Source organism: Pteropus vampyrus, unplaced genomic scaffold (genome assembly GCF_000151845.1).
Source record: "Pteropus vampyrus isolate Shadow unplaced genomic scaffold, Pvam_2.0 Scaffold50, whole genome shotgun sequence".
NCBI classification, from domain to species: domain Eukaryota; kingdom Metazoa; phylum Chordata; class Mammalia; order Chiroptera; family Pteropodidae; genus Pteropus; species Pteropus vampyrus.
The window spans coordinates 7,095,438-7,113,624 of NW_011888831.1; the positions used below are offsets into that span (position 1 = coordinate 7,095,438).

Genomic DNA, 18,187 nt, shown 5'->3' on the forward strand with positions numbered 1-18,187 from the left:
GTTTCTTGGGTGAGAGAGGGATGGATAAGATCAGGGGAGAGCTTGGTCCTTCTGCCTGGGCACCCTCTACTACCCCTTCCATTGCATCCAGGGCCAAAGTTGGCTGCCCCTCCTCCCTTTTCTTGCTTCCTCATATATGCTGGGCACTGGACTGCTTGTTCCCTGGCTCATGGCCTGGGGAACAGACAAGGCTTCATTCTCTTAACTTTCTCCATCCCCCTCCTGGGTAGGCACTGGTGAATAAGGGGGTGAGGACAGAGAAACTCAGTTCCTTCCTGACCCTGGACTCCTACACTTTGTTGATACCTCTGTCCTGCCTACCCCACCTGTTGTGACTGTTAAGGTGACTCTCCTTCACCAGACCAGGCTTAATCTCCAACATCAAGCACAGTAACCAGCACATGGTAAAAGCAATTGTACCAGAAATGAGGGCAAGGCCATTTCCTGCCTCTGGGGCCCTGGTGGCATTGCTCCACGAGGTGGGAGGGAGCAGTCCACAGCAGACTCCGAGGTCCTGACAGGGTAGTCACTCCACCATGTTGTCCCGCCTCTTTTGGCGTGGCCTTGTTAGAACACCAGTCCTGCAGAGGGGCGTGGCCAGTGGGGCGGGGACTTCTGGCCCCGCCCACTGGGGGGAGTCACGTAGCTCTGCGGCATCCTCAGCCTCATTTACAGGAGCCAGGACTGAAGCCGCAGCTGTTACAGACCTGAACCCAAGCTGTTCCTGTGCTGCCGCTGCTAACTCACTGCGCACAGGTGAGGACCGTGGGCGAGGCGGGAGCTGCTCAGCATCTCCATTTTCTCTCCTTGACTCCCCCTGCCATTCTTGCCCTACTCCCAGGAGCCCTTGGATGTGCCATCTCAGCCGTCTCCTTACATCCGCTCTCTTTTCTGTCCACTCAAAACCCCATGGTTCATCCTCTCCCATAACACCCCTTTTTCTCAGCTCATACCTGGACCTCAGCTTCTCCAATCCCAAATCTTCCTCTGCTGACTGGGTTTTTTTCTTGGAGTCAATCTCTTCCACCAAGACCACCTTAATCTCTGCCTGCTCTCTCTCCTAGGCTAAGTTCCCTCTCCATTTCCCCTCTCTGTCCCCCTGGTTTAGGTCCTTCCCCCTGCCTAGTTGCCTGTCTCACTATCACCTCCCTACAAGTCACCTCCTTTCTCCTCCTGCATCTCCTCAGCCTCTCTGTTCATTCCTTTCAAACCTGATCCTCTGCTCCCATATCCTGACTGCAGAGTTATAGACGCCTGTGACAGTTATTTGTGCCACTTCTACTCCCAAGCTGCCCCCTCCTCCCAATATTTTCCTGCAGAAGCTGAAGGAAGAAGGGTGATGGGTACTTTTGCTTCATTCTGAAGCCTTGGAAGTAAATACACTTTACCTAGGGGCCCTGCTGAGGATGAGAAAAGGGAAGTTGGAAAGGTCAGGGGTTATGTCTACCTGAATTCAGTGGAAGATGGATTGGCATCTTCGTTCGGGCAGTAGTTTTAGAAGACCTGTAGCTTCGGGGCTGTTCACCTCCCCACCCCCACCCTGCATCTTTCTATGGGGCTGGGAAGGATGCCCAGCAGGGACAAAAGGAGATGTGGGAACTGGGGCCCTAAGCCTAATGGCCAGGACCTATGCCAAGGACTGCTGCCCTGTTCCCAGCCCCATGCTTGTTGGGGGTAGGGAGGTTATTTGGCCCATATGGCCAGGAGAGGAAGCAGAGGATGTAGTGAGTAGGGTCTAGCTTTTATATCTTGTCTCTTCCACAGAGCTGTCACTATGCCCCATTCATACTCAGCCCTTTCTGCTGAGCAGAAAAAGGAGTTGTCTGACATTGCCCTCCGGATTGTGGCCCCAGGCAAAGGCATTCTGGCTGCAGATGAGTCTGTAGGTATGTAGAGGCCTGTGGCTGGGTAGGGTAGAGGTGGCTAGGAAGCCCTGGGGATGACCTTGTCACCCCTCTTTGTTTCCTTTCAGGCAGCATGGCCAAACGGCTGAGCCAAATTGGGGTGGAGAACACAGAGGAGAACCGCCGTTTGTACCGTCAGGTCCTGTTCACTGCTGATGACCGTGTGAAGAAGTGTATTGGAGGTGTCATCTTCTTCCATGAGACACTCTATCAGAAAGATGATAATGGTGTTCCCTTTGTCCGTACCATCCAGGATAAAGGCATTGTCGTTGGCATCAAGGTGCAGCCACTGGCCCCGGGTTGCTGAGCATGGAAATAGCTGTGTGTGTGTGAGGGGTGGAAGGGAGAATCCTGCCTGGGTTCAGCCCTCTGCCTGTGTTTCCCCTACAGGTTGACAAGGGTGTAGTGCCTCTAGCCGGGACTGATGGAGAAACCACCACTCAAGGTACAGGATGGATAGGCTTTAGGATCACAGGGTTGGAGGGTGGTTGATGTTGGCAAAGAGGGGCAGAGTGATGCGACTGGCACTATGCCTGCAGGGCTGGATGGGCTCTCAGAACGCTGTGCCCAGTATAAGAAGGATGGCGCTGACTTCGCCAAGTGGCGCTGTGTGTTGAAAATCAGCGAGCGCACGCCCTCAGCACTTGCCATTCTGGAGAATGCCAATGTGCTGGCCCGCTATGCCAGCATCTGCCAGCAGGTATGTGGCTATGTGTGTGAGGGGGGCAGATGGGTGCCCTGTGCCTGGTGGGGAGAAGAATTTCTCTCATCCTGCCTACTGCCCCTCCCAAGCTACTTTGCTCTTACTTGCAGAATGGCATTGTACCTATTGTGGAACCTGAAATCCTGCCTGATGGAGACCATGACCTCAAACGTTGCCAGTATGTTACAGAGAAGGTGAGTCCACACTCGGGCAGACACATACCACAAGGATAGCCTGACGGGAACTTGTTCGCCATGGACAGATGCGGGCATTTTCCGCAAGCACTCTTTTACTTGATCCTAGAACAGACCTGTGAGTCTGAGCCTATACTGACCTTCACAGTCATGCCCACCCACCTTAGACAGGGAGCATAAGTGGCAAGGACCCCAAACCTTAGTAAACCTTCTCTGATCCCCAGGTCCTGGCTGCTGTGTACAAGGCCCTGAGTGACCATCATGTGTACCTGGAGGGGACTCTGCTCAAGCCCAACATGGTGACTCCTGGCCATGCCTGTCCCATTAAGTATAGTCCAGAAGAGGTTGCCATGGCAACTGTCACTGCCCTGCGTCGCACTGTGCCCCCAGCTGTCCCAGGTACCACCCTGCTTTCTAACCTCCTATCCTCAAGACTCATCCTCATGTTCTTGTGGTCTTCAGGGATCCCTTACCCTGGAAAAATAGAAAGTGACTAATCAGTTTGTCTTTTTTTGTCTTCCCTAGGAGTGACCTTCTTGTCTGGGGGTCAGAGTGAAGAAGAGGCATCACTCAACCTTAATGCTATCAACCGTTGCCCACTTCCCCGACCCTGGGCCCTCACCTTCTCCTATGGGCGTGCCCTGCAGGCCTCTGCACTCAATGCCTGGCGAGGGCAGCGGGACAATGCTGAGGCTGCCACTGAGGAGTTCATCAAGCGGGCTGAGGTTGGGAGCTAGGGATGGTGGTTGGAGGTGGTGGTGTGCAGCTAGGCAGGGGTCAGAGGCTACAGCCTTTGGCGCCTGTGGGCTGGCTCAGCCTGCTTACACCCTCCCCTCCTCTACTTTTGCAGGTGAATGGGCTTGCAGCCCAGGGCAAGTATGAAGGCAGTGGAGAAGATGGTGGGGCGGCAGCACAGTCCCTCTACGTTGCCAACCATGCCTACTGAGTACCCACTCCGTACCAGAGCCCTTGGCCCCGCCACCTGCACCCAATTTTGCTTGTAGTTATGGCCAGGGCCGAATAGCCATGCAGAGCAAAGAAGCGTCCATCCAGCACTGAGTCACCTTCCTTTTTTGTCCTCCTCTCCCCTCTCCCATTGTTGCACCTGGGACCTTTGGATAGGAGGATAGAAAGCCCCTCATGGCTGAGGGCTGGAGAACTTGCTAGAAGTCAGAGCAGGATGCCTAGGTCTCCACTGCCTCTGCCAGCTCCCACAATTTCTCCATGATGGGGTAGCTGCTTCTTGGGCTTTCCTTGTCTGCTCTCTCTCTTAGGATTAGAGGGTAGAACACAAGACACCTGACTTATGCCTTAGGTACATAGCAAATAGCAAATAAATGGTAGCAAAACACGCTACTGTGTCTGTCTATTTTATACATCAATTTTCCCTCTCCTAATTTCTGATCTCTGATGACTCTGTCTCTGGGCCCTCTGACTTGGAGGTGAAGAGAGGATGGGTTTTGAGTTTCATTGGGCTTCAAGTCTATGGGGGAGGAGCATGCCCAGTAACCATTTCTAGATCAGGCCCTGCCTGTTATGTCCAAGGCTGGAGCATGGCAGTATGGAGGGCTGCAAGTCTCTCAGGAACTGCTACATAAGAGGCACTAGGCTGCAGCTGCAGCAGGATGAAGTGATGCAAGACCTGAGCAATCCTGAAGGCAGCTTCTGTGCAAGGCCCAAAACTGGGGTAGAAGGGGATGGGAGTCTCTCACTTCTCAGCTGTGTTGAGCCTTGCCAGGGCTTGACACATTCTGCTAGGGGGAGCCACTGCAAGAGGAGCACCTGAGCTCCTGCCCAACCAGGAAGAACTCCAAGGCTTGGGACTGCCAGACTGAGCAGAGTATCTAAGAGGTTGCCAAGGGCTATTGCCCACTCCCATGTGGGGCAGATGGGGGCACAGAGGGGGCCGATATGAGAGTCTGGGGAAGGGCAGACCTGGTGAGGTCTCGTGATGAACTTTGACCACTTGGCTAGAGGGGCGTATGGGTAGGGTGAGCATCTGGTCTGTCTGATCAGATAAAAAGATGAGAGAACCTGCTGAATGTGTTGTGCGTGAACTGGGGAGGCCAAGCTCTGTGTAAAGGGCACAACCAATCCTCCAGCCAGCTAATGACTGCAATATGGGAATGTAGGCCCAGTGCGACCTGACCTGATAGTAACAACATTAGCTAACATTTATAAGCACTTTCTATGTGCTCTTGCCAGGCCCTAGTCTAATTATTTTATGTTTATTAATTCATTTACTACAACATACAACAACTTTATGTAAAGTAGATACTATTACTATCCCTATTTTAATATGAGGAAACAGGCCCAGAGGGGTTAATTAACTTCTCGAGATCACTCCGGAGAAGTGGTAAAGTCAGGATTTGAACTCAAGTGATCAGGATCCAGGGTCTGTGCTCGTGAATTTCCAAGAATTTTGAGTGAAGTATTCAGATTTTTACAAGTTGGAAATGAATTAAAAAATATCGAATGAGCCAAATATTCTCAAAAGGTACTACTAGCTTGCCGCCTCCATGTTTGAGGCTTGAGGAGGGGGTGTCTGGAAGAGGAGCTCTATGATTGGGATAATAAACAATGATCGTGATAGGTGACATTTGAGTGCTTTCCATGTGTCAGTTTCTTTACATGAATGATCTCATTTTAGTAAATATCTCCAGTGTTTAGATGAGAAAACGGGAGACTTAGAGCTGCCCGTGGCCGCCCAAATTTGTATTTAACGACTGTAGAATTTGCGCTCTTAACTTCTGGGGCTAGGAGTGTGTTCTACCAGGAAGAGGCGGACAACAAAATGCGAGCTGAAACCCGTACAGCACCTCCACCGCCCCTCTGGGAGGGGGTATACTCCTTTGGTACTGAGGGTTAGGCTCCTTGTGGATTCTGCCCATCACTCGCCGGCTTCCTCCTGCCTTGGCGACTGCAGTGTCGCTCGCAATTGGCCGTAATCGCTGCTGTGGTCCCGCCCCCCAACTTGCAAGTTTCTGATTGGGGGAGGCTTGTGCAGCTCCGCCCCAGGGCCAGGGCAGTCGGAAGCAAGCATGGCGGCCGCCGGGGCCGCCTTTACAGACCTAGGTGCGGGGCATGCGGGGTGGGGCCTGCGACTCGCGGATTGCGAGGGAGGAATGAAGGGCTGGAGATTATGGTGTGCCAGAAGTCCCGCGGACTGGGGGTCGGGGGTCGCTTCAGACAGGATCCCTTCAGACTTGGACTCGGGTCGGTCTCACAGGGATCCCTACGAACGTGGGCTGAGAGTGTGCTTACGGGTTGCCGGGGCTCCGCGTCGGGGGTGGGGTCAGCACCCGCGCCCACTTCTGGCGCCTCAGTCGGTATCTCCGTACCTGCAGAGGTGGTCCGAGGCAAGCGCGCTGCCCTCTTCTTCGCTGCGGTGGCCATCGTGCTAGGGCTGCCTCTCTGGTGGAAGACCACAGAGACCTACCGGGCCTCGTTGCCCTACTCCCAGATCAGTGGGCTGAATGCCCTGCAGGTGAGACCTCGATGTGGGAGGGCTAGGGGACAGCCCATCCGCAAGGTACAGACTCAGCTGATGGTCCTGATGCTCCTTCTCATAGCTCCGGCTCATGGTGCCCGTCACTGTTGTGTTTACCCGAGAGTCAGTGCCACTGGACGACCAGGAGAAGCTGCCTTTCACTGTGGTGCATGAGAGAGAGATCCCTCTGAAATGTGAGTTCCTGGCGGGTCAGGCTGCCTTTCGCGTCTGAACTCAGTCCAGAGATGCGTTGGGTAGGAGGAGCGTGGGTGTCCCATAAAGGTAGTTAAAAACCTTAAAGGTCTTTCTGTATGAACAGAAACAACGTGTTTAGTTAGAAGAAAAGCAACTTTAAATTCAGTGTTCACCATTAAGGTGGCAATTTTATTCATAAAACAGTTATGCTGCCTGATCCGAAGCAGTTGAATCTCATTAGAGGATAGCACAGGAAGTGGGATGTAGTGGAAAGAACACAGGATTTGGGATTATGTTGGCCTTGTATACAGGTTTTATTTAATTTAACATTAAACACTTAACTGAGGGTTAGGCACTTTTCTTAGGTACCAGGAATTTGAGGACGACTAAGAAATCGATAATGGTTTTAAGGAATTCACAGTCAGGGAAGAAAGACACTTAAAGAATTCATAGTAGGAGTATATAAGAAACAGAGATTGCACTTAAGAAAGCCTTTAACTGTCTGAGAGGAAAGAAGGGCAGAGAAGGTTTTGAGGGATGTAATTTTTCTAAGCTAGATTTTTAAAGGATCTATAGGAATTCAGGTTAAATGAGGAGAAGAGGGAGGGAGTAGCATGCTAGCTATTATTGTCCACTATATGCTAGAAACTAGGTGAAGCACTTTATAACATTTTGATCCCCACTTTATAAATGAAAAAACAGACTTTAGAGATTTTAATTTATTCAAGATCACACAGCCAGCTAGTAAGAGGTGGGACAGGGATTTAAATCCAGGCCAGACTGATTCCAGTGTTCAGGCTTTTAGTCAACAAACTATGCTGCCTCCTGTGTAAAAGCCTGCTCCAGGTAAATCAGCATGTTGAGGGAGGGGGTGATCCATGAGCAGTTTTATCTTTCTGCAGTGTGAAGCGAAAGATTGGGAGTGTTGGGAGATGTAGGCTGAGTCCAGACCATGAAGTGCCTGTGTGCCATTTACTTTCTAGCTCTTTAACCTTGGTAACACACACAAAAAATACGTTCAACCTAATGTGCATGCTCATACTTTTTCTTTCTCAAAACAAAAATTGGATTGTACCTCACATGTTAGTTTGCACCTTGATTGTTGTCAAGTTGTCATGGATTTCTCCATATTTAGGGACACAGTATTCAATAACATGGACGTACTGTGGAGGTGGTATAGTGGAGTGGCTAAGAGTATGAATTTGGTATAAGAGAGCTGGATTAAAGCCTTGATTCTGCCACTTATTTGTGTGAATTTGAGTGAGGTTGTTTACCTCTCTAAATCTTTGTTTTTCTTATCTGTTAAATAGGGATAGTAGTAGGGTTGTTCAGTTATTTAACAAATATTTGAGTACCTATGTCATATGCTGATGTAGTTGCTAGGCATACAGCAATGAACAAAACAGACAAAAAAGAGGAGAACAGACAATTAGAAAGATAAACAAGTAAAATGTATGTTAAATGATGACAGAAGAAAAATAGAGCAGGGCAAGAGGATAGAGAGGTTTCTTGGGGGGCTGGGGAGGTCATTGCCATTTTAGATAGGGTTGCCAGGGAAGGCATCATTTGAAAACAGGACATTTGAGTAGGGACCTAAAAGATAAAAGAGATGAAAGAGTAAATTGTATAGATATTTGGGACAAGAGCATTTTGGCAGAGGGCAAAAGAAAAGCAAGTATAAGGTCCTGAGGTAGGAGCAGGGGTGGTGCCTTTGCAGAGCAGGAAGAACCCCATTGTGACTAATGAGATGAATGAGGGAGAGTGTAAGAAGAAATGAAATAGAACCAGAGTGGTAAAAGGGGGCCAAACTCACATACAGCTTTTATACTGGATGAGAAAGGAAGTCATTGAAGGTTTTTTTGTTTGTTTGTTTGTTTTTTTAATTTTAAAACATTACTACCGTAATTGTACCTGACTAAGTTAGCAATAATTCCTTACTACCACCTAAATTTTAGTCTACATTAAGATTTCTCCAATTATCTCAAAGGTATCTTTTTATAGCTGATGAGGATCAACACATTAAATTTTATTAAATCTCTTTTGTCTCTTTTATTATACATCAGCTCCCCCTACCCCAACCTGATACACTTCTTTTTTTTTGATTTGTTGGAGAAACCAGGTCATTTGTTTTATAGAACATCTCACATTCTGGATTTGGCAGATTGTTTCCTCCTAGTTTCATTTAACTTATTCCTCTATTACCCATGTTTCATATAAACTGGTAGTTAGATCTAGAGTATGATTAAAATCAGATTCAATTTTTTCGGCAAGAATACTTTCTGGTGGGTGTGGTATACTCACTATCATGAAGCTTGTAATGGCTAGTTGTTTTACTTTGAGTGATACAAAGATGATTCAGTGAGTTTAGGTTTTGTCAGCTTGATTTCTGTATTTTAGTTCACTATCAACCTTTCACCTGATCGTTTTAGCATCTGTTGGTATTGGAATCCATTTCAGTAGCTGTTGCAAAATGATAATTTTTAAATTGTATCATTTCTTCTGCATATATGACCTGGAATTCTTCAATAAAGAACTTTCCCAATAAATTTTAGGTTCAATTAGTAAAGTTACAGGGGGTGAAAAAAATCCCTTTGAGATTGCCTTATATATATAGATTAACTTAAGGAGAATTGACATCTTTAGAATATTTAGTCTTTCCATTTAGGAGCCTTGTATGCTTTTTCCATTTTATTTAAATCTTTTATGTCCTTCAGTAAAGTCCTGTTTTTTTTTTTTTTCCTTTTGGTTTTGTACATTCGTTCCTGGGTATTTTTATGTTCTTTATTGTTATTGCAATTGGGATTTTAAAAAACACTTGCTTTTCTTATTATCAGAAAGCTATTGATTTTTTGCATATTCTCCTGTCTAGTCATCTGATTGAATTGTTACTAGTTCTAATAGTTTTTCAGCTGATTTTCTTGGAAAATAGTTAGACTACTTCAAAAAGACCATTTTGCCTTTTTCTTTGAAATAGTCATTTTTTATTTCTCTTTCTTATTACATTAGTCAGGAACTTCAAAAGGAACAGTACTGAATAATAGGGGAACTAGCAAGCATCCTTGTTTTATTACTAATTTTAATGGAATTTATTTAGTGTTTTGTTTTGAAGTATGCATCTTGTTTTTACCAAGAACGTTCATTGAATTGGATTATTTTTGAGTACTTATGTGGTTTTTCTCCTTTCACCTACTCATGTAATGAATATTATAATAAATTTTCCTGTGGAAGAGTCCTTCAGGTTGAATGTAGTGTGTATATAGGCAGAGGCATGAGCTGGGCAGGTGGAAGAGGTAGAACATTGTTTGGTATCATCCATGCAGAAAGCATTAGAATTGGCTGTAGCTTTATGGTATTTCTCTGCAAATAATCATCTTGGTATCTTCAGACGTTGGACAGTGTTAGGGCTAGGAAAGTGGACAGAGGTCTGACACTTGTTTTTCCCATCCTGCTGCTTTCTTTTCTTCTCAGACAAAATGAAAATTAAATGCCGATTCCAGAAGGCCTATCGAAGGGCTTTGGACCATGAGGAAGAGGCCCTCTCATTGGATAGTATGCAAGGTACCAGAAAGGGTGATCACACCATCTAACATGAAGCCCTGTTTTCCCTTCTGATCCCTAAATGTGTAGTTTCCATACCTTGTTTTAACTCCAGAGTCTCTTTGGGAAAGCTGTCAATGAGATACCTTGTGTTTCAGCGTGGGCCACTGAGGGCCAAGCCTGACCAGAGTATCAGCAGGGCATCAGAGGGAGGTGGAGGGGTGGCTTATGCACTCTCTGGGGTCCAGAGGGAGAGGGAATGGTGTTTTTGCTCCTGGCGCACTACCTGCTCTTATCCTCAGAGGCAGAAACCATGTTAGCTGAGCCTCAGGAGCAAGCAGAGGGCTCCCTGACTGTGTACGTGATCTCTGAACACTCCTCACTTCTCCCCCAGGTAGGGTGAGCAGAAGCCGTGGCCTCACCTTATCCCTTCAGCTCTGTCACCTCCTTCTTGTAGTATTGTCACCCATTTCTTCCATTTGCTACAGAAAATGCTCCAAATAAGTTTTTTAAAGAATGCAAATAGGAATTTTTTCATTGACTCTGAGTCTTTCTAAATCCAAGACTGGTATGTGGTTAAAGCTCCAGTGACCGTTTAAAGTGGAAAAAAAACCAGTAGGGCTGAAAGAAAGAAGCTGGTTTGAGTGGGTTGTGATGGTAATATGGGCAGTACATTGACCTTTTTCCTTTATTAGCACAAGGCTTAGTGGAAGTAATACCATGCACCATTTTCTTTATGGATTTATAATGAAATATTTTTATAAAAAGAGGAAAGAAAATTTTAATGAACGGCTATGTACACAGCCCCAAGTTATAATAGTATAGCAATCTAGCTGGAGCCTTGTACATCTCCATGGTTACACTCCACTCCCTTTCAGCCCAAGGCGACCATATTTTACTTGCATTATTTTCTTACTTTTCTTTCAGGTTTTATCACATACGTTGTATCTCGATAATCAATGTATTTAAATCTATGTATTTTTGAACTTTATATAAACGGTGTAATACATGTTCTGCAACTTTCATTTTGCTTGAAATTTATGTTCGAGAGAATCATCCATGATAATATGTGTAGTTGGATCTAATTCCTTCATTTTTAATCCTGTCTGATGTTTTATTGTATAAACATATTGCAGTTTATCTATTCTATTGCTGATGGGCATTTGGATTGCCCCCAGTTTTTTATTATTACAGATAATGCTGCTGTGAAAATTCTGTACTTGCCTCTTTGCCATGTGCCATTTACTTATATCAAACTGTCCAGTTGTTTATTCTGCCTTTCTTGCTCAGCATGCCATCTCTTAGTTTCCAGCCTGTGGAGATTTAGATATTGTTTGGACCTATGTCTACTAGGAAGGAGAAGGGAACTGATATGAATGAAAACACTCATATATACCCATAGCTCAGAAGTGCTGAGATAATAGTTCACTATGAATCTAAAGAGAAGTGCAGGCCTTTTGGTCAGTGGCAAAAAGGCTGGACTCTCAAAAACAGGAGCCAGAGTGCTCTTCTGCTTTTTCCCTCTAGCCATGGGCTTTCTATCCCTTGCTTGCTTCTCATTAGGACATGATGAGCTACATTGGGCCCAAGAGGACAGCAGTCGTGAGGGGAATAATGCACCGGGAGGCCTTTAACATCATTGGCCGCCGCATAATCCAAGTAGCCCAGGCCATGTCTTTGACTGAGGATGTACTTGCTGCAGCCCTGGCTGACCACCTTCCAGAGGACAAGTGGAGCTCTGATAAGAGGCGGCCTCTGAAGTCCAGCTTGGGTAGGGTGACTGGGCTTTGCTATGGGAAGGGAGAGTGAAATGAATTAGGTGGAGGCATTGGGGCAGAAGGGGAATCTGCATGCAAACTCTTTACTCCTTTCTTCTGTGGTTGCACTTTTCCTTAAAGCATACAGTGTTCCTTATCCCAGTTTTATCCTCCCATTGGTGCCATGTCATTCCAATCGAGAAACAAGTTCAGCCCAGTCAGGGATACAGGCTGCCCATGATCCAAAGAAGCCCCTGACTCCTGTTTCCATAGGCTATGAGATCACCTTCAGTTTACTCAACCCAGACCCCAAGTCCCATGACGTCCACTGGGACATCGAGGGGGCTGTCCGGCGCTATGTGCAGCCTTTCCTGAATGCCCTCAGTGCTGCGGGCAACTTCTCTGTGGACTCTCAGGTGAGACTGGGAACAAGTTGAATACTCCTTTTTCTGGCTGCACCATCTTTTTCAAAGTCCATCCAGATTTAGTGTTTACAGGTGTGGTCTGTTCTTTCAGCCCTTTGAGCTTGCTGATTTGCTAGGAATTTTCTGTGTATGTATATGATTCTGGTGTCTACTTTCCCTCCGTGGTGTCCAGCTCAGGGAATTTTGTCAATGCTTGTTAAAAAACTAACTTCCTTATGGCTCTTTCCAGAACTATCTTCACCAGTTGTGCCATCCTTAAGAAATTTATTTAAAAAATAACAACAACAGACTTCCTGAAATATGTTAATGTAGTAACAATAAAGATGTAAAGAATGTAGCTTTCTGTATCATACAATGTTCTTTGAGGGAAAATGTGGGAGACATTTTTATCAGGTCTTAGTAGTGGGAGTAATTCTGAATAGCTGTCTTGATTTGATCTTGTGGACACTGAATTATGCTATTCTTTTTTTTTTTTTTTTTAAATTATGCTACTCTTTTGTTTCCCTCTTTGTTTAGGCTACTAGAAAGCCTGGTAAAATATGTGGTTTTTAAAGAACATATTTAGTTTTTTAACTTTACTCTTGGCTGTGTTATTTTTTTCCTATACCTATTTTTCTCTCAGCCCTGATTTTGTGTCTTATATTTTGCCCTGTTGTAATAATTATATTTTTAAAAGACATTTCAAATATTCTTTTGGGACAAAGTGGAATATAAATCAATAAACAAAATAACATCTTCCCTCTTTGTTCTCTAGATCCTTTACTACGCAGTGTTGGGAGTAAATCCCCGCTTTGACCCAGCTTCCTCCAGCTACTACTTGGCCACACACAGCCTCCCCCATGTCATCAATCCGGTGGAGTCCCGGCTGGGTGAGCTACTGAGGATAAGGTCTTGCTGCCAGGCTGGGGAGGGATCCTGAAGGCTCAGCCTGGGGTTGGAGATGGGTTATATATAGTGATGGTTCCCAGGTTGGGCATCGAGGAAGTGTTGGGCATCTAGGCTCCTTTTTCATGATACTCTGTTGATATCTACATCTCCACACCATTATATCCAAAAGCATTTATTAAATATGTTTCCCAGCACTTTTTATAAACTAATGGATAGACTGTGTCTTCCTCTTTGCAAACCGTTCAGGAAAGATATGGTCACACAGGTAGGAAAGATAACAAACGTATATGAAGGCAGAATTTGAATTGGCAGTTTTGCTGATTGAGGTTGAGGAACCTCGATGCTAGGATTCCAGTTTTTCATTTTTGGGGTGGTACTTAGGAAGAGTAGATGTGAACAAGAACTGCAATACAGGCAAATCAAAATGAGTGTATCACTAGTTGTAGAATTTAAGACATCAGGGCTAGGCCAGAGTGGACCAAGGGGTATGGGAGGGGCAGCACATGGGGCCTTGGCAAATTCCTCCTCCCTCCCTTCCTCCCTCCCTTCCTCCCTCCCTTCCTCCCTTTCTCCCTTTCTCCCTTCCTCCCTCCTTCCCTGCTTTCCTTTCGCTCTTCCTCCCTTCCTCCCTTCCTCCTTTCCTTCCTCCCTCTCTCCCTCTCTCCCTCCCTCCCTCCCTCCCTCCATCTCTCCCTCTCTCCCTTCCTTCTTCATTCAGCAAACAAAGTCTGAGGGACTGCTTTATGATAGTGCTGAGTACAGGGGTAGAAGGGCATTTCACATAAGGGAATTATGAGCTTAGATGTAAAAGAGTAAGAGCATGTCAACTTTTAGAAAGCTCAGAGGTTAGTGCGGCTGAATTGTGAGAGGGTGACCAAGCTGATGTTGACAAGGCGGGCAGGCACCAGACCATAAAGGACCATGTTAAGGAGTTTGAACTTTAACCTGGTAGGAATGGCTAGCCATTGAAGGATACTAAACAGGGAACTGACATGAGGTCACATCTGTATTTGTACATAAAACGAGTTATAGTAATGTAGGTGCAATGTGGCAGCGGCCAAGAGAGCTGACTTAGACAGTTAAGGGAGGCCCATTAGAGGAGGGGATATTCCAGGGGCATTTGAGGGCTAAGGACGGCACTTCATGTATGTGGTACATCTTAGGAGGATGTTCAGAAGTTCTTTGCCACAGAAACCCAGGACTGGAGGATATCCTAGTGATTATCTTTGGAGAAAATGAGGCCCAGAGTGAGTGACCAGTAAGCTCGAGGCTGACCGGGAACTAAGATCTAGATCCAGTATGTTTTTGGTTTTCTGACTCCCCTTCTCTTTGTACCACAGGATCCAGCGCTGCCTCCCTTTACCCTGTGCTCAACTTCCTACTCTATGTACCTGAGCTTGCCCACTCCCCTCTGTACATACAGGACAAGGATGGCGTTCCAGTGGCCACCAACGCCTTCCACAGTCCCCGCTGGGGTGGCATTATGGTAATGGCCATACTATGAGTTCAAGCTTCAGAGACAGACAGATATTCTCTGAAACTGTTCTTCTGTTGTTCCTCTGGTGTCCTCCATGGCTCAGCCGGTGGGAGGGGCAGACACTGGGGAGGTGAGGGTACTGTGTCCCACCCCCCCCGCCAGCCCCACTGCTTCTTCTTCAGTATTGTCTATAATATGACCCTTTTGCGTTAAAGTGTTTGCACTTACTGAGGACTCTTCTGTGTACATCTTAGATCTTGGCCTTATTTGTGGGAATCTTGCAAGGCTGAAAACTTTGTCTCTCTTGTTAGACTGGGAGTTTCTCAAGGGTAGGAACTCTAAAATGGGATCAGAAGTCTCTTTGACAGGACTTTTGAGGGGGAAATGGAAATAATTTATGGAAAGCTCCTAATAGGTGTTCAAAAATATTAGCTATATGTTCGGGGTTATAATTTCTAAGGGGCACAGAATATGTCTTCCTTTTCTCTCATAGCCTCCAGAGTGTCTAGGGCAGAGCGGTGCATGGTCCTGGTGTGATGTTGAGGCAACCTCATTTCCTCTTGCAGGTATACAATGTGGACCCCAGAGCCTACAATAACTCGGAGCTGCCGGTGAGAGTTGAGGTAGACATGGTGCGGGTGATGGAAGTGTTCCTGGCTCAGTTGAGGTGAGCTCCTGGGTGATCCACTTGGGGTCATGGCCCATGACTCTGACCATAATCTCCTGAGCTGATTGGAATGAAATGTAACCAGGCAGGGATACCTAGCCCAGAGCTGTAGGAAACCGAGAAAGGTTTCTAAGAATCACTTCGTCCTTCTCTTAAGAAGAACTAGTTGCTGACAAAAACTGTTTTAAGAAAAATAGATTCATTCATGTCAGGTCTATGAGGTGTGATTGGGGTGCTTAAGAAAACAGTTGTTAATTCTTGTGCCAACTAATATTAATGGCGGCTGCCTGATGCCTTATGTTACAGATTGAAAGGATGTATCTGAGCTCATCAGGAAAGAGGATTCTCATTGATTAGCAGTGTCTGCGTGGGTGTAGGATTAGAGAGGCACAGCATGCATGTCTTGTCAGAGATGGTCCTGGATCATCCATTAACTAAGGCTCAGTGGCCTTACTTGTCCAAAGAGAGGGTAGACAGCGTGAGGGGATTAAACTAAGTTGGTGTTATCAAAAATATTTTGTCAAACAATATCTTTTGTCAAACAAGATTTCGGAAGTCCAATAACAGAAACAAGTAAAATCTAAAACACTGATTAAAGCAGGGCTTGGACACTGGATTGCTTAGTGTTGCCACTCACCCTCCAAGACCCTGAGGCACTTCTCTATAACCCCTGTGGGTCTAAGTAAGATTGAAAATCTTAGTAGTTATGCTAGGAATCTTAGCCATCTTCTTTCATCTCCTAGTCTCAGCCCCTTTGACCTTACTTTACTCTTCCTACAGACTGCTCTTTGGGATTCCTCAGCCCCAAGTGCCTCCAAAATGCCTGTTTTCAGGGCCTAAGGGTGAAGGGCTAATGACCTGGGAGCTAGACCGGCTGCTCTGGGCTCGGTCAGTGGAGAACCTGGCCACAGCCACCACCACTCTCACTTCCTTAGCCCAGCTTCTGGGCAAGATCAGTAACATTGTCATCAAGGACGATGTGGCATCTGAGGTAAGTGGACAGGGGATGGATTCTGTGGCCCAGGACTGGAATGGCCAGCAAGGGCCAGGGCGTGGTGAAACTAAAGCCCATTGAGGTCCAGGGAATATAGGGGCATGTCAGCTTTGAATGCCCCAGGCTTCCTCTAGAGGGCAGTGCCAGCCCCCTGGCAGGAGTCCAGAGGGGTTAGGGGGTTGAGGTTTTATGCAGGCACTAAGAAAATACACCATAGCCCTTTTATACTGGTTTCCATATATCCTGGGCGAACTTCAGGCAACCTGTCTTCTGGTAGACAGAAGACACAGTAAACCAATCACCCTACCCCCTTTACCAGTGCTTAGGACTAATCGGTAGTCCCCCTGGCCCCCTCCTAGGTGTACAGGGCTGTAGCTGCAGTCCAGAAGGCGGCGGAGGAGTTGGCTTCTGGACACCTGGCCTCTGCCTTCGTTGCCAGCCAGGAAGCTGTGATGTCCTCGGAGCGTGCCTTTTTTGATCCCTCGCTCCTCCATCTCCTCTATTTCCCTGATGACCAGAAGTTTGCCATCTATATCCCACTCTTCCTGCCTATGGCTGTGCCTATTCTCCTGTCTTTGGTCAAGATCTTCCTAGAGACCCGCAAGTCCTGGAAAAAGCCTGAGAAGATTGACTGAGCAGGGCAGCATCTCAGTAGGAAGCCTTTTTTTTTGGCCTGGGTAGGAGGTGTTAGATTGAGGGGCACGTAAATGGAGCCTGCCATGAATGACTCCAGCCTCCTCTGTTGCCTCTCTAGCAACCAAAGTGTAACACTCCAAGATGGGCTCATCTTTCCTTCCCTTCCCATTCCTCTGGCTCAGGTCACCCGGCCCCCATCCTTAAAAGATGTATCATCTGGGTCTCCTTATCTGGCTTGAACTTGGAGGCCCATTCCTTTCTCCCTCTGGGTCAGGGGCAGCTCGTGTTCTGCCCTGTTCCTCACAGTTCTCTTGCATTGAGAGGGAGCATTAGGGGAAAGCCCTAGGTTTCTAGCCTCCTTCCCTCCACATACTTCCCTCTAACCTCTCAGAGAGAAAACTGGCATGGCTCTCATGGAAGAGGCCAGGCACAGGTCCACCCTGGGGCCTTATCCCTTACTCCCTTCCCTCCTGGCTAGCTATACCTGTTGGGTACAGCCAGATGCCTTGCATATGGCAGAAGTTCCCTTCATCCTTTCATAGAGGCGGTGTGGTACAGTGGAGAAAGTTCCAGACTTGGAATCCAACATGCTTGAATTCAAAGGCTTGCTTCTGCACTTGTCATCTGGGAGCTTTGAATAGGCCATGTAATCTCTCTGAGCCTGAGTTTTTCAATTGTTAAATTAGCACTAATGATATCCTTCCTTATGAAGTGGTTGTGAGGATTAAATGTGATAAGCTTTTGAAAGCGTCTGGTACAGTCTAGGCTCTCAATAAACATTGAATGTGAATTGGTATGATCTGCAGTATGAGTATATATTTTGGTTTTTTTCCTTTATTCCTGTGTAAATAATGGTTTCCTAGTGTCTGTCCTACTGGGCTCATAGGTCCACCTTGCTTCCACCTGGACATATGTCCTTCCTGCCGCTCTATCCTGGAGGGCCCTGTGGTGGCTTAGTCACCTAGGCTGTTGTCTTCAGCATGTCCTTTTTTGCCCAACAAGGCTGTTAACATCTACTTCTGCTTTTTAGCAGGAGGTCTAGGAGAGAATAGCTTGCACCAGTGTAAGACCTCAGATATTAACTCATTCATAAATTCAGAAGAATAATATATTGAGTACGGGCTGCAACGGTCACTGTGCTAGGTGCTAGGGTATTATAGAGAACAAAGACAAGATCCCTGCTTTCCCAGAACTGATCTTTTAGGGGGAAGAGTCAGTGAACGAATAAAACTAACATTGGATGATGCGCTAGGAAGAAAAGCAGACTGATCAGATAGTACTGTAGACTGGGTGCAAGGGAGGGCGTTTAAGCAGATGACC

The 18,187-nt window shown here is 46.6% G+C and overlaps 2 protein-coding genes across 7 annotated transcripts; both read left to right on the forward strand.

The window, feature by feature from the left end:
* Positions 1 to 121: 121 nt before the first annotated feature.
* Positions 122 to 4,153, forward strand: ALDOC (aldolase, fructose-bisphosphate C). Of its 4 annotated transcripts, none has more exons than XM_023530579.1 (10): positions 122 to 404; positions 664 to 756; positions 1,765 to 1,886; positions 1,973 to 2,184; positions 2,295 to 2,349; positions 2,444 to 2,604; positions 2,718 to 2,801; positions 3,026 to 3,200; positions 3,327 to 3,526; positions 3,652 to 4,153. In XM_023530579.1, the coding sequence occupies exons 3-10, from the start codon at positions 1,775 to 1,777 to the stop codon at positions 3,745 to 3,747; spliced, it is 1,095 nt and encodes a 364-aa protein (XP_023386347.1). In that variant the 5' UTR covers positions 122 to 404; positions 664 to 756; positions 1,765 to 1,774; the 3' UTR covers positions 3,748 to 4,153. The 4 variants fall into 4 exon arrangements, with proteins under 4 accessions (XP_023386347.1, XP_023386346.1, XP_011358274.1 ...); XM_023530578.1 differs by having other exon boundaries at positions 676 to 756; XM_011359972.2 differs by having other exon boundaries at positions 122 to 756.
* Positions 4,154 to 5,807: 1,654 nt separating this feature from the next.
* PIGS (phosphatidylinositol glycan anchor biosynthesis class S) lies at positions 5,808 to 17,672 on the forward strand. Of its 3 annotated transcripts, none has more exons than XM_011359974.2 (12): positions 5,815 to 5,876; positions 6,149 to 6,288; positions 6,374 to 6,485; positions 9,955 to 10,044; positions 10,326 to 10,417; positions 11,587 to 11,794; positions 12,054 to 12,196; positions 12,960 to 13,074; positions 14,434 to 14,579; positions 15,137 to 15,237; positions 16,018 to 16,228; positions 16,591 to 17,672. In XM_011359974.2, exons 1-12 carry the CDS (start codon positions 5,843 to 5,845, stop codon positions 16,864 to 16,866), a joined length of 1,668 nt encoding a protein of 555 aa, XP_011358276.1. In that variant the 5' UTR covers positions 5,815 to 5,842; the 3' UTR covers positions 16,867 to 17,672. The 3 variants fall into 3 exon arrangements, with proteins under 3 accessions (XP_023386350.1, XP_011358276.1, XP_011358275.1); XM_011359973.2 differs by lacking the exon at positions 5,815 to 5,876 and adding an exon at positions 5,891 to 6,017; XM_023530582.1 differs by lacking the exon at positions 6,149 to 6,288 and having other exon boundaries at positions 5,808 to 5,876.
* The last annotated feature ends 515 nt before the right edge of the window (positions 17,673 to 18,187 follow it).

Coding starts and splice junctions, on each gene's coding strand:
- ALDOC (XM_011359972.2), top strand. CDS start 1,775: ATGCCCCATTCATACTCAGCCCTTTCTGCTGAGCAGAAAAAGGAGTTG. Junction 2,185..2,294: donor GCATTGTCGTTGGCATCAAG/GTGCAGCCACTG, acceptor TTTCCCCTACAG/GTTGACAAGGGTGTAGTGCC. Junction 3,201..3,326: donor TGTGCCCCCAGCTGTCCCAG/GTACCACCCTGC, acceptor TGTCTTCCCTAG/GAGTGACCTTCTTGTCTGGG.
- PIGS (XM_011359973.2), top strand. CDS start 5,927: ATGAAGGGCTGGAGATTATGGTGTGCCAGAAGTCCCGCGGACTGGGGG. Junction 12,197..12,959: donor ACTTCTCTGTGGACTCTCAG/GTGAGACTGGGA, acceptor TTTGTTCTCTAG/ATCCTTTACTACGCAGTGTT. Junction 14,580..15,136: donor CCCGCTGGGGTGGCATTATG/GTAATGGCCATA, acceptor TTCCTCTTGCAG/GTATACAATGTGGACCCCAG.